A 12500-nucleotide genomic window follows, 5' to 3' on the forward strand; every position below is an offset into this window, starting at 1 on the left:
TGAACAGATCCGTAGCCACTGCTTGCCATGGCCTATCTGGGATCTGGTGACACATCATGGGCTCTTTGGTGTTAGAAGGTCTGTATGTGAGACAGGTGGGGCATTTTCCAATCATCTCCTCTATCTGCTTGTTCATCCCGGGCCAGAATAAGATGTCACAGGCTCTCAGCTTGCACTTTTCCATGCCCATGTGACCTGCATGTATTCGGGATAACATTTCTGTGCGCAGTGGGGTAGGGATAATGATTTTCTCCCCTTTGAATATGATGTCGTTCATCACAGAAAGTTCACCTCTGTGATTCCAGTACTCGGCTATGCTCTGAGGACAACTTCTCCTCTCCTCAGGCCAGCCTGACTTGATCGTGTCTATCAGTAGCATGAGCTGTGTGTCTTTCTCAGTCTCTGCTCTGATTTCTTTTAGTTTTGTGTCACTGACAGGTAAGTTGCTATACACTGTGTGCACCTGCATGTCCATACCTTCTCTGAGACTGTTATCCTGGTCAGACAGTGACTTCCTGGAGAGAGTGTCTGCGACAGGAATGTCCTTGCCTGGTCTGTGGATGATGGTGAAGTCATATCGCTGCAGCTGCAGAATCATCCTCTGTAGCCTCGGTGGCGCTGCTGCAAGCGGTTTCTTCATAATAGACTCCAGTGGCTTGTGGTCGCTTTCCACAATGGTGTGGCGGCCATAGACATACTGATGGAAACGCTTACATCCAAACAAGATAGCGTATAGCTCCTTCTCTATTTGGGCATAGTTCACTTCACTGTCACTGAGTGATTTTGATGCATAGCCGATGGGCTTTCCTTCTTGTAGTAAGACAGCACCAAGTCCATATTTTGATGCATCCACTTGGAGTCTGAGCTCCTTGCTGGGGTCATAGAATGTGAGGACTGGGCCTGGCTCACGTGTGATCAGCTCTTTCATTTTCTTGAATGCTGCATCTTGCTGCGTGTCCCATACGAATTCACTTGAGTTCTTCATCAGTTGACGCAGGGGTGCGTTAATGTCTGCGAGCATAGGGGCAAATTTTGACAGATAGTTTATCGTGCCAAGAATTGTTTCGAGCTCACCTTTGTCCTTAGGTGGTTCCATGTCTCTCACGGCTCTGACTTTCGCTGGGTCAGGCTTGATTCCATCTTTTGAGATGATGTGCCCAAAATAGCTGACTTCTGTGGCACAGATGGTGCTTTTCTCTGGGTTGAGTTTTACTCCTCGCTCTCTAGAGCGCTGTAACATGGCACGGAGGTTCTCGTCATGCTCCTCTTTAGTTTTAGCAAAGATTAGGACATCATCCACTATGGCGGTGACTCCCTGTAGACCCTTGTAGGTCTCGTCGACTCTCCGTTGAAACTCGTCTTGGGCCGATACTATTCCAAAAGGCAGGCGGAGGAACCTGTATCGCCCAAATACTGTGTTGAAGGTGGTCAGTTTGGACGACTCTTCTGTGAGTTTAATCACCCAGTAGCCTGACCTGGCATCCATGACGCTGAAATAGCAGGCTCCTGCCAGCTTAGCTGTGATGTCGTCGAGAGTGGGCAAGGGATAATGTGGCCTCTTGATAGCCTTGTTCAAATCCTTGGGGTCGAGACATATTCTCAGCTTGCCTGTGCGTGGCTTTTCAGCTGCTACCATTGAATTGACCCATTCGGTCGGTTCTGTCACTTTGACAATGACCTGCTGCTTTTCCATGCTTTGGAGCTCCAGCTTGAGACGGTCACGTAGTGCAATAGGGACACGCCTTGGTGGGTGGACCACAGGCGTTGCATCGGGGTCAAGGTGGATGGTGCATTCACCAGGGAATAGTCCTATTCCTGTGAAAACATCTGCAAACTGTGTAGAATTGACACATCTGGCTTACCAGATACAGACAGTATGAGTTTAATCAGTCCAAAGTCCAGACATGCTTTTAAGCCTAGCACTGGGGGTGCACGTGTGTCCACAACATGCATTTTTAACATTAAGTTAATGTCCTTGTACTGGCATTTTATGCTGCATTTGCCCCTAACACTGAGTTGCTCACCTCCATAGCCATAGAGTGGGCGTAATGAAGGCTCAAGTACATCCTGTACTCCTAGAGATCTGAATACATCTGGGTTTATGACATTTGTGTCAGCACCAGTATCCAATTTGAAACGAACTACAGTCTTATTTGGGCCAACTTGTACATTTGCATAGGCTTGCTCTGTATTTTTGGTGTTGTTTCCTTGTGTCACTACATCAATAAACAAACCATCAATGTCTGCATCTTGGTCCTGATCCATTTCACTTACTGTGTGCACTTTGCTTGTTTTGGAACGACACACCTTTGCAAAGTGGTTCCACTTGTTGCAAATCTTGCATTGCTTGCCTTTTGCTGGGCAACTGTCCTTATATCCATGAGGCTTGTTTCCACAGTATCCACAGGGTTTAGAGTGGCCTCTGTCGCCCTCCTGGGGATTCCTGGGGAATTGCGCTGGATATCCCTTTGTCCATTCTTGGCGCGGTTTCCACGTAGCACCCTTTGATGTTTGCCGACTCACAGCATGAACAGCCTGTTCGCGCGGGCTGGCGCTGCTGCTAGCAAAACTCCTGAGCTGAGCTTGTGCCATATCATGAGTCCTGGCAATGTCTATTGCTCTATCCAAAGTTAGATCGGATCCGACGTTGAGTAGCTTCTCTCTCACTCTTGGTGAATTAATCCCAAAGACCACACGGTCTCGTACCATCTCTTCACTATTGTTATAGTTGCAGTCCTTAACAAGTAGTCTCAATTCTGTCACGAACTGTTCAAACGGCTCAGTAGCTCCTTGTACTTTCTCATGAAACTTGTATCTAGCGAAAATCACATTCACTTTGGGCTCTACATATGCTTGGAAACGGTCGTAGTATGTTTTCAATAGCTTACGTTCATCTTCAGTGAGCGTCCATGTATTGTAAACATCCCGGCCCTTATCTCCAATCCAAAGGAGCAAGTAGCTGCACTTTTCCTCTTCACTCTTTTTCTTGAAAGGACCAGAGCACATTAAATCCACATGTAACTTGAATTTTCGCCATGCTTCGGGCAGGTTGCTCGCGTCCCAATCCATTCGTGGTGAAGGCACTCCAGCGACGTCCATTTTCGTCTTTTTCTTTGTTTTTTCTTTTTCTTTTTCCGGGTTCGGGTTACTCTGACACCATGTCTTGTGTTCTACAAGTCTTGCACAATGTGTACAATCATATCCAGGACGACTACGTGCTTTAGTATAGGCTTTATTTCAGACCGCTGCATTCACATGTAATCAGGAAGGCTGACTTCCACAGACTGACTCTGTACCTGGGGACACACCCCTTACGTGCGTTGTATCAACCAATCACAATGGCTATAGGAACAGACACTAGATGGTAGTGTGGTATCAAATACCAGCATATTCTGTGAGAATATTACAGATATGTAGACAATTCTTTCAGAGTATTCTCTCTGCCTTTTCACACATCATATTTGAGAGTGTGCACGCACACACACACACACACACACACATTCAAACACACCTTACTGTCCTGCTCTCCTTGCAATACGTTAATCTCCAGCTCCTTCTCAGTCCCTGATACCTCCTGGATCTTCTCTGTAGACACACACACTACACACACACACACACACACACACACACACACACACACACACACACACACACACACACACACACACACTTTTCATTTTAAGGACCCCCAGTTTTATATGCATTATGCGCCATGGAACCCCATAACTCTGAGAGTGTACAAATGGAGCCAAATGGACGTGTAAGAGTCCATTTGGGTCCATTTGTGACCCTGGACCTGTACTGTGGTGTAGTTTTAGAGTCAGGGGTCAGTATTAGAGGTTAACCACTTGCACCCCTATTATTCTGGGGGGAACGTGCACCTCAAGCTCAGAGTTTACCAACAAGCTCGGCTATTTTTGGCCGAGAGATGGAGGAAAAAAGAACGGACCAAGTACAGAGCAGACTCAGGTGGGGTTTACTAAGTACAGAGAGTATTGAAGTGTTAAAGGTCACTAGGAACTGACCCTGGGCTTGCAGCTTGGCCAGTTCATCTGTCAGAGAGTCCTGGCTCTCCTCCAGCTGTCTTCTCTTCTGCTCCATGCTCTGCATGTAGTCTGTTAGAGACTTGATCTTTGCCTGGTGCTGCACAGACAGACAGACAGACAGACAGACAGACAGACAGACAGACAGACAGACAGACAGACAGACAGACAGACAGACAGACAGAGAGACAGACAGACAGACAGACAGACAGACAGAGAGGTGTTAAATCACATGTAGAAAGAGTGCAACAATCTTGTCATATTCCGTACTGATAAATATTCAAACGATGGAGCCAATAGATAATGGGGGCGGGGTTCATTTCATGGGCGATGGCAAAATAATGCAAATGACATTACGAAAACACATTTCCAAAGACACAGTCCTGTAAAGAAAGTGACAACACAGGTCTATCTGCTGCCCTTCCCCGTTACCTAGGCCCGTGCTTCACAAAGAGGGACCCAGGGGTCCTTGAGGGGGGTCCAGGGGGTCCGCAGCTAAATGCCATTTTCAAACCATGTTCATATAATTGGTCCTCACTAATGCTCATTATAATATTTCTGTCTGCTTGGTCTGTTTCAACCAAATCCATTTGGTTCCATTTGTACACTCTCAAAGTTACAGGCCCGTAAGGGTCCATTTGGATCTCTGGGGGTCCCCGAACGGTATGTTGACAACCACTGCTCGAGGAGGCGGTTACCTGGGAGATGAGCAGCTGGCAGGACGCCAGCTCCTTGTCATTGGCCTGTATCTTGCTGTGGGCGTCGGCCTGGGTGCTCTCCAGCTGTTTACTGCGTTTGACCAGATGTTTGACCTCCGACTTCATTTTGCTGAGGTAGAGACGAGCCAACGTGAACTCCTCCTCCATGGCTGCACCGTTCCCTCTGCCCTCACCCCACTGAGAGAGAGAGAGAGAGAGAGAGAGAGAGAGAGAGAGAGAGAGAGAGAGAGAGAGAGAATGTCAGATACTCTGATCATTCTGACATATATCTAGAATCTGAGTCAGAATCACTTTTATTGTCACATCACAGGTGAAAATACTGTGCCTGCGTGTGTGTGTGTGTGTGTGTGTGTGTGTGTGTGTGTGTGTGTGTGTGTGTGTGTGTGTGTGTGTGTGTGTGTGTGTGTGTGTGTGTGTGTGTGTGTGTGTGTGTGTGTGTGTGTGCGTGTGCGTGTGTATGTGTGTCTGTGTGTTTGGTTGCTATGGTATATCCATGAGTGGTTGAGTTTCTTATCTCGTTTACAATGGGACATATTTACATAAAACCCCTCAGCCAATAGTAACAAAGAGTGAGTGTAGCCTCCGATAAAAGTGTGTCCCTATTACTTTACTTTATTTGTTTATTTAGACAGGACAGAGCATATTAATGAACGTCACATGAACGTAAATACACCGGATTTAGCAAAGATGCTAATTTTCATCCGCAGTCCTCACACAAAACATAAAATCAGAAAAACAATAACATCAGAAAACAGACAAACGGTGAAATACAATTACATAACATCACATAGCCTAAAAATGAACCTAAAATATGATCACAAATGGTTGCAGCTTTGGTTTTCAAGCAACCATCTTTTCACATTGAATTTAAAAGATGGAAATGTAGCACAATCCCTTATATGTAGAGGAAGGCCATTCCATGCTACACAACCCTGTACTGAGAGGACATTTTGACCGAAGGTTGTTTGCCGGTGCGGTACTTCACAATCTCCTCGAGTGGTTGCTCTGGTACTGATTCCTCTTTCAGGCTTCCTTTTAATGAATTCCCTTAGGGGGGGCGGGCACAGACCATGTAAGGTCTTGTATATGACCCCAACCTGTTTGAACTTTTTGAGATTGTCGAAGCAAAAAAAATGGAGCCTCCTGAGTATGTTACAATGATGATAAGAGTGAGGCTTCCTGTCAAACACCTTGAGCGCACTTTTGTAGAGCTGTTCGATGGGTTTTAGAATCGTCACGCCTGTGCAAGACCAGTTTGTAAAACAGTACTCAATGTGTGATAGGATCATACAGTGAAGATACGATCTGGCAGCTCCAACTGTCAGGAAGGGTCTAATTTGTTTAAAATTTTGAAGGTTGAATTTAATCGTATTTGTGACTTTCTTCACATGGTTTTTAAAAGTTAGGGTTGAGTCTAGTATGACTCCGAGGTACTTGAACTCTGGGACAAGTTCAAGTTCCTCCCCACCCAGAAACACATTTGAGGACTCTAACACAACTGGTCTTTTGGAGAAGGCCATGCAGACTGTCTTTTTGGCATTCAAGAGCAGACATGAATCTATAAGCCAGTCTTGAAAGATTGTCAGAGCTGAGGTTAAGATTATTGACACCTCTGCATAGCTTTTACCATGGGCAAGTACAACGGCATCATCTGCATACATCTGGACATGTAGATTATTACATACTTCATTATTGGTCCACTGAGACCACCCACCAAGTTTGGGACCCATAGGATGCTCTGAATCCAGATTACATTTTCCGCCATATTGCGTTTTCTTCAAAATCTTCAAATCTTTTTGCAACTGCTCCTACAGATGTTGTCCAAAACTCACACAAATTGGTACACATTATCTCTAGGGTCATGTGATCAAGATGTATGAGTCTGATTTTCCATATCCCATTACAATTGGATATGACTGCCTTCCAAAGTGGCGTAGGCAACCCGGCCTGGAGGAGACCTGTGCTCCGAGGAACACACTTTTCCATTTATTGTTATTGATATTTTATCTTCTGATTTTACTTTGCTGATTTATCTCTGTTTGGTAACCGTGTTCTGTAAAGCACTTTGTAACCCTGTTTGTAAAAGCACTATACAAATAAATGAATTATTATTCATTATTAATAAGACAAAGTAAAGAAACCTCTATGGTCAGAGACAGGAAGCAGGAACAGATACTACACAGACTCAGCAAAGCACCAACTGGCACCTGAAAAATAACCACACAGGGACCAGGTTAAGACTCACAGGGTCCCTGAGCCAATAATCTTTGTCCCTATGCTACCTAGAATGTGGGTCAAGAAAGCACCTGTACACACCTGTTTACAGTCTAAGGCGGCTTTCCATATACATGGACTTACCTAGCCCCACCCCACACCGCCCACCACAGCAACGGTTTCCACTACAATGAAGTGGGTAGAGGTGTGTAAGTGGTACTAAACTGGTGCCTAAAAAGTACCCAGTCTTGGGTAGGTCTGAGCTGGGCTAAGCGGGGCTAAAGCTGTGACGTATAACGCTGCTGCTACTGATTGGTCGGCTCACAGCTGTGTCTGTCCACTCAGGTCTCTGTAAAATGTAAACACTACGGTAGCAGTGTTGCCATGTCCACTTATTATAAGCGACATTGGGCTTATTTTTCTGTAAAGTTGCTTGTAAATATTGGTAGTACTTTTACTCCACTACAATTATCTGAAAACGTATTGGTTACTAGTTACTAGTTACTTTTCAGATATAAATGATTACATTATAAAACATACATTAACCACTTAAGCCCTATTTTATACCTAGGCGATTTGAAAATAGCCGATCTACAAGCTCACAACGCATCATTGTAGATCTGCTATTTTCAAACATTTTAGTACTTACTTTTGGTACCTTAAGTATATTTTGATACCAATAGTTTTTGTACTTTTACTCAAGTAGCCTAATTCCAGACTTTCACTTGTAGAGTGCTTCTACATTGCAGTATTGATACTTTTACTTAAGTAAAACATTTGAGTACTTTTTCCACCACTGCTTGTTTCTAAAATGTAGTTGATTATTTGGGGCTTGTTTCCATATGTTGTTGAAACCAGTGGTTCTTAAACATTTTCATGTCAAGGACCCCCAAATTAATATTTGTCAACATTATATATGTATATATATTTTTTAAATAGCAGATGCACACACTCACAATGCGTCGCATCGCTACGAGTTCTGAGTTTACTTTGTAGATCTGCTATTTTCAAATAGCCGTACATAGTCGCTTCTTTTGGGATTGTTTTCATAGACCTGATTGCTTATTTCTTTCTGCTAAACCTGGCAACAATGAATGTGCGACGATACACGCTAATAATGTTTTTTATATAAGTGATGGCAACGTGTTTAGACACCACACAGGTCTTCCCAACAATAGCGAAGATTAAAGTCAGGGTGAACATGGCCAAATAATAACTTAAGAGCCAAACTAGCTCTGAGGAAGCACGCTAGTATTTAAGTTGGTGTGTTAAAGAACACACCTAAGTTGGTGTGTTAAAGAAAGGGGCGTTGATTTCCTTCGGGAGGGGAGGGGAGGGTGGGGATTTTGCGAGTGGGGACTTTTGTGCAATGGAAACGCAAGACATTTTGAAGCGGTGCGGTGCGGTTCTGGACTGTACTGGACAGTGTCGTGCTTAAGCTGTGATGGAAAAGCGGCTTTAAGAGAAAGGCCCAATCGGTGGGTGAGGGGCCCTGTTACAGCCATATAGGAGGGGCCCTGTAAGGCTGAGGGCCCTATGTATTTGAGAGTTAACCTACTGTGTATATAACTATTAGTAAATTGTCATTGAGCCTTCTTTAATGCCATTGGTAAGACCTGTGAAGGAAGTAAGGAAGAGGCCCAATTTCTTTCTAATATGGCAGCAGTTGACCCAAGTGTGTGTGTGTGTGTGTGTGTCTGTGTCTGTGTCTGTGTGTGTCTGTCTGTCTGTCTGTCTGTCTGTCTGTCTGTCTGTCTGTCTGTCTGTCTGTCTGTCTGTCTGTCTGTCTGTCTGTCTGTCTGTCTGTCTGTCTGTCTGTCTGTCTGTCTGTCTGTCTGTGTGTGTGTGTGTGTGTGTGTGTGTGTGTGTGTGTGTGTGTGTGTGTGTGTGTGTGTGATACCGTGTTGGTCTTCATGTCGTTGGCTCCTATAACGTCTCCGATCTCGTTCAGGTCTCTCAGTAGAAGGTTCAGGACTTCAGAAGCTCGTTTCTTCTGCAGAGCGCTCACTTCCTGCAGCTGAGACAACTCTGACTGCAGCGCAGACACCACCGTCTGCACAACACACACACACACACACACACACACACACACACACACACACACACACACACACACACACACACACACACACACACACACACACACACACACACACACACACATAGACACACACACACACACACACACACACACACACACACACACACACACACACACACACACACACACACACACACACACACACACACACACACACACACACACACACACGTTTTAACCATTTCTGTCTGTCTGTCTGTCTGTCTGTCTGTCTGTCTGTCTGTCTGTCTGTCTGTCTGTCTGTCTGTCTCCTCCTCCTCCTCCTCCTCCTCCTCCTCCTCCTCCTCCTCCTCCTCCTCCTCCTCTCACCGTTTTCTCCTGCAGCTCCTCGGTGAGCGTGTGGTTGCAGCGCTGCTGCTCCTCCACCTCCTCCATCTTGTGGTCGTAGTTGACGGCCAGCTCCTCCAGCGCCTGCAGCACCTCCTTCACCTCCTCCTTGGCCAGACGGTTCTCCGTCTGCAGGACACACAGATCACCATGCAGCTTCTCCTGGTCACCACGAGTACAGGCCAGGAGCTATGAGAGGAGAGGAGAGGAGAGGAGAGGAGAGGAGAGGAGAGGAGAGGAGAGGAGAGGAGAGGAGAGGAGAGGAGAGGAGAGTGGTGGAGAGGAGAGGAGAGGAGAGGAGAGGAGAGGAGAGGAGAGGAGAGGAGAGGAGAGGAGAGGGGTGGAGAGGAGGAGAGGAGAGGAGAGGAGAGGAGAGGAGGAGAGGAGAGGAGAGGAGAGGAGAGGAGAGGAGAGGAGAGGAGAGGAGAGGAGAGGAGAGGAGGAGAGGAGAGGAGAGGAGAGGAGAGGAGAGGAGAGGAGAGGAGAGGAGAGGAGAGGAGGGGAGAGGAGAGGAGAGGAGAGGAGAGGAGAGGAGAGGAGAGGAGAGGAGAGGAGAGGAGAGGAGAGGAGAGGAGAGGAGAGGAGAGGAGAGGAGAGGAGAGGAGAGGAGAGGAGAGGAGAGGAGAGGAGAGGAGAGGAGAGGAGAGGAGAGGAGAGGAGAGGAGAGGAGAGGAGAGGAGAGGAGAGGAGAGGAGGGTAGGGGAGAGGAGAGGAGAGGAGAGGAGAGGAGAGGAGAGGAGAGGAGAGGAGAGGAGAGGAGAGGAGGGTAGGGGAGAGGAGAGGAGAGGAGAGGAGAGGAGAGGAGAGGAGAGGAGAGGATCTTTTGTCAGTGGTGGGAAAAGTACTCACATTTGTTACTTTTGTAATTGTCCATTTTAAGTAAAAGTATCAATACTGCAATATAGAAATACTCTGTTACAAGTAAAAGTCCAGAATTCAAAACTTACTTGAGTAAAACTACAAGTGTATTGGTATCAAAATATACTACAAAAGTAAAAGTATGCATTATGCAGAATGTCCCATTTCAAAGTAAAAATGGGTTTTTTACTTAAAAATAAATGTACTTAGGCTATTACATTACATTACCTTAATCATTATATCTACATTACTGTATCTGCATGAGCTTTGACTGTATCTCATCTCATCTCATCTCATCTTGTCTTACCTCTTCCTGGTCCAGCATTTGTTCTTTGAGTTTCTCAGCCAGTTGACTCTCACGGTTAATCTCATCATCCTGATCAACACACATCAAACACATCATTAATCATTGACTATTTGCTCTGCTTTACCTATCAGCTTTCTCTCCGTCTCTCACAGAACAACCTGCTGGATCCCCGACCAGTCAGGATCCAAACCGGCATACTCCACGGAAACTGCCCTCCTTTGCAGTCACAGGAGCACTCCATGCTGCCCAGCCTGCCTCCCACTCTGCAGTCTTGATTCTTCTAGACCAGGGCTTCTCAGAGTCCAGGGGTGCCTTGGAATTTATCAATGTCACTTCAGTTTAACCACTTAGACCCTCTTAGTGGTTAGCCTATACAGTACACCAAGTCTCTTCACCAAAAAATAGCCGATCTACAAGCTCACAACGTGTCACAACGTGACGTGTTGTGAGCTTGTAGATCTGAAATGTTTTGGTGAATGTTCCCCCCAGAATAGGAATGCTGGGATTTAAGTGGTTAATCACCAAGTATAAAGGTTATTTTCAGTCTGCGGAAATGCAAACAAATATTCTCTCCAATTTTCCTCGAGACATACTGTATTTTGGGGGGAAAGATTTACATGTTTACGTACCGTTAATATGACAAAAGGTGCTACAAATTAACAATGTAATTCAGGGGTGCCGCGGATGAAAAGGTTATTTACAGGGGGGACCTGAGCCAAAGATGTTTGAGAACCACTGTTCTAGACCTATCAGCAGCATTTGACACAGTGAACCACCAGCTGCTGCTGGACACCCTTGCTGACCTGTAGGCAACGCTGGGACGGCTCTAAAGTGGCTCTCCTCCTACCCGACTGACCGACCGGACCTCCTACCAGGTTTCTGGGTAAGGTTTGCTTTCTTTCACCATCCTAATCAGGGTCCCCCAGGGATCTGCACTTTGTTGCACGTCTGGCTGACCTCTCACAGTGGATGTCTTCTCCCCACCTCAAGCTGAACCCAGACAAGACCGAGCTTCTGTTCTAAGTTCTCCCCAGGTAAATCCTGCCCCACGCAGGATCTAACTATTTCCATAGTCAACCTGGTGACTTTGGTTGCAACGGCAATAACCTTGGTTTTGTCCTGGACAGTCACCTCTCATTCAAGTTTTATATTATATTCAAGGAAACAAGATCATTTCAAGTATTCAAATACAGTCACCCATTTACATTTATCGTTTATAAAATGCAAATATTACAAACAGACCCTAATAGTATATTTCAAATGTACAGATCAGATGTACCTCATCATCCAACTGTTTGTAGATCTGATATCAGATCTGACAGGAGGTACCTTATCATCCAGCTGTTTGTAGAGGTTACAGATGTTCTCCTCGTACTGCCTGTTCTCCTGGATGGAAACAGTGCCTCCTGCTGGTGGCAGGTTGTCGATGATGGGAGTGTTGTCACATGGCTCCTTAGAAGTCAGCTGTTCCAGTTCAGGAACCTCCTCACCTGCAAACAACACAGTCCACCTCAGTCCACTGGAGTCCAGTTCACACCAGTCCAGTCCAGTCCAGTTCACACCAGTCCAGTCTAGTCCAGTTCACACCAGTCCAGTCCAGTTCACATCAGTCCAGTCCAGTTCACACCAGTCCAGTCCAGTCCAGTTCACACAAGTCCAGTCCAGTTCACACCAGTCCAGTCCAGTTCACATCAGTCTAGTCCAGTTCACACCAGTCCAGTCCTGTCCAGTTCACACCAGTCCAGTCCAGTTCACATCAGTCCAGTCCAGTTCACACCAGTCCAGTCCAGTTCACATCAGTCCAGTCCAGTTCACACCAGTCCAGTCCAGTTCACACCAGTCCAGTCCAGTTCACATCAGTCCAGTCCAGTTCACACCAGTCCAGTCCAGTTCACATCAGTCCAGTCCAGTTCACACCAGTCCAGTCCAGT

The 12500-nt window shown here is 46.0% G+C and overlaps 1 protein-coding gene across 1 annotated transcript in view; it reads right to left on the reverse strand.

Annotated features, from left to right (window-relative positions):
• LOC308080228 (uncharacterized protein) overlaps positions 1–12500 on the reverse strand; it is a gene marked incomplete at both ends in the record, with an annotated part of 33244 nt that overhangs the window by 6631 nt on the left and 14113 nt on the right. Inside the window, 7 exons of the mRNA XM_080422004.1 lie at positions 1–1815; positions 4026–4143; positions 4742–4924; positions 8877–9029; positions 9387–9593; positions 10570–10638; positions 11899–12059. The exon at positions 1–1815 is cut by the window's left edge and continues 707 nt beyond it. Of these exons, the coding sequence (XP_080278130.1) occupies positions 1–1815; positions 4026–4143; positions 4742–4924; positions 8877–9029; positions 9387–9593; positions 10570–10638; positions 11899–12059 (2706 nt within the window). The remainder of the gene's footprint in view (positions 1816–4025; positions 4144–4741; positions 4925–8876; positions 9030–9386; positions 9594–10569; positions 10639–11898; positions 12060–12500) is intronic.

This window comes from Gymnoscopelus braueri, assembly GCF_963280865.1.
Source record: "Gymnoscopelus braueri genome assembly, chromosome: 24".
NCBI lineage: Eukaryota > Metazoa > Chordata > Actinopteri > Myctophiformes > Myctophidae > Gymnoscopelus > Gymnoscopelus braueri.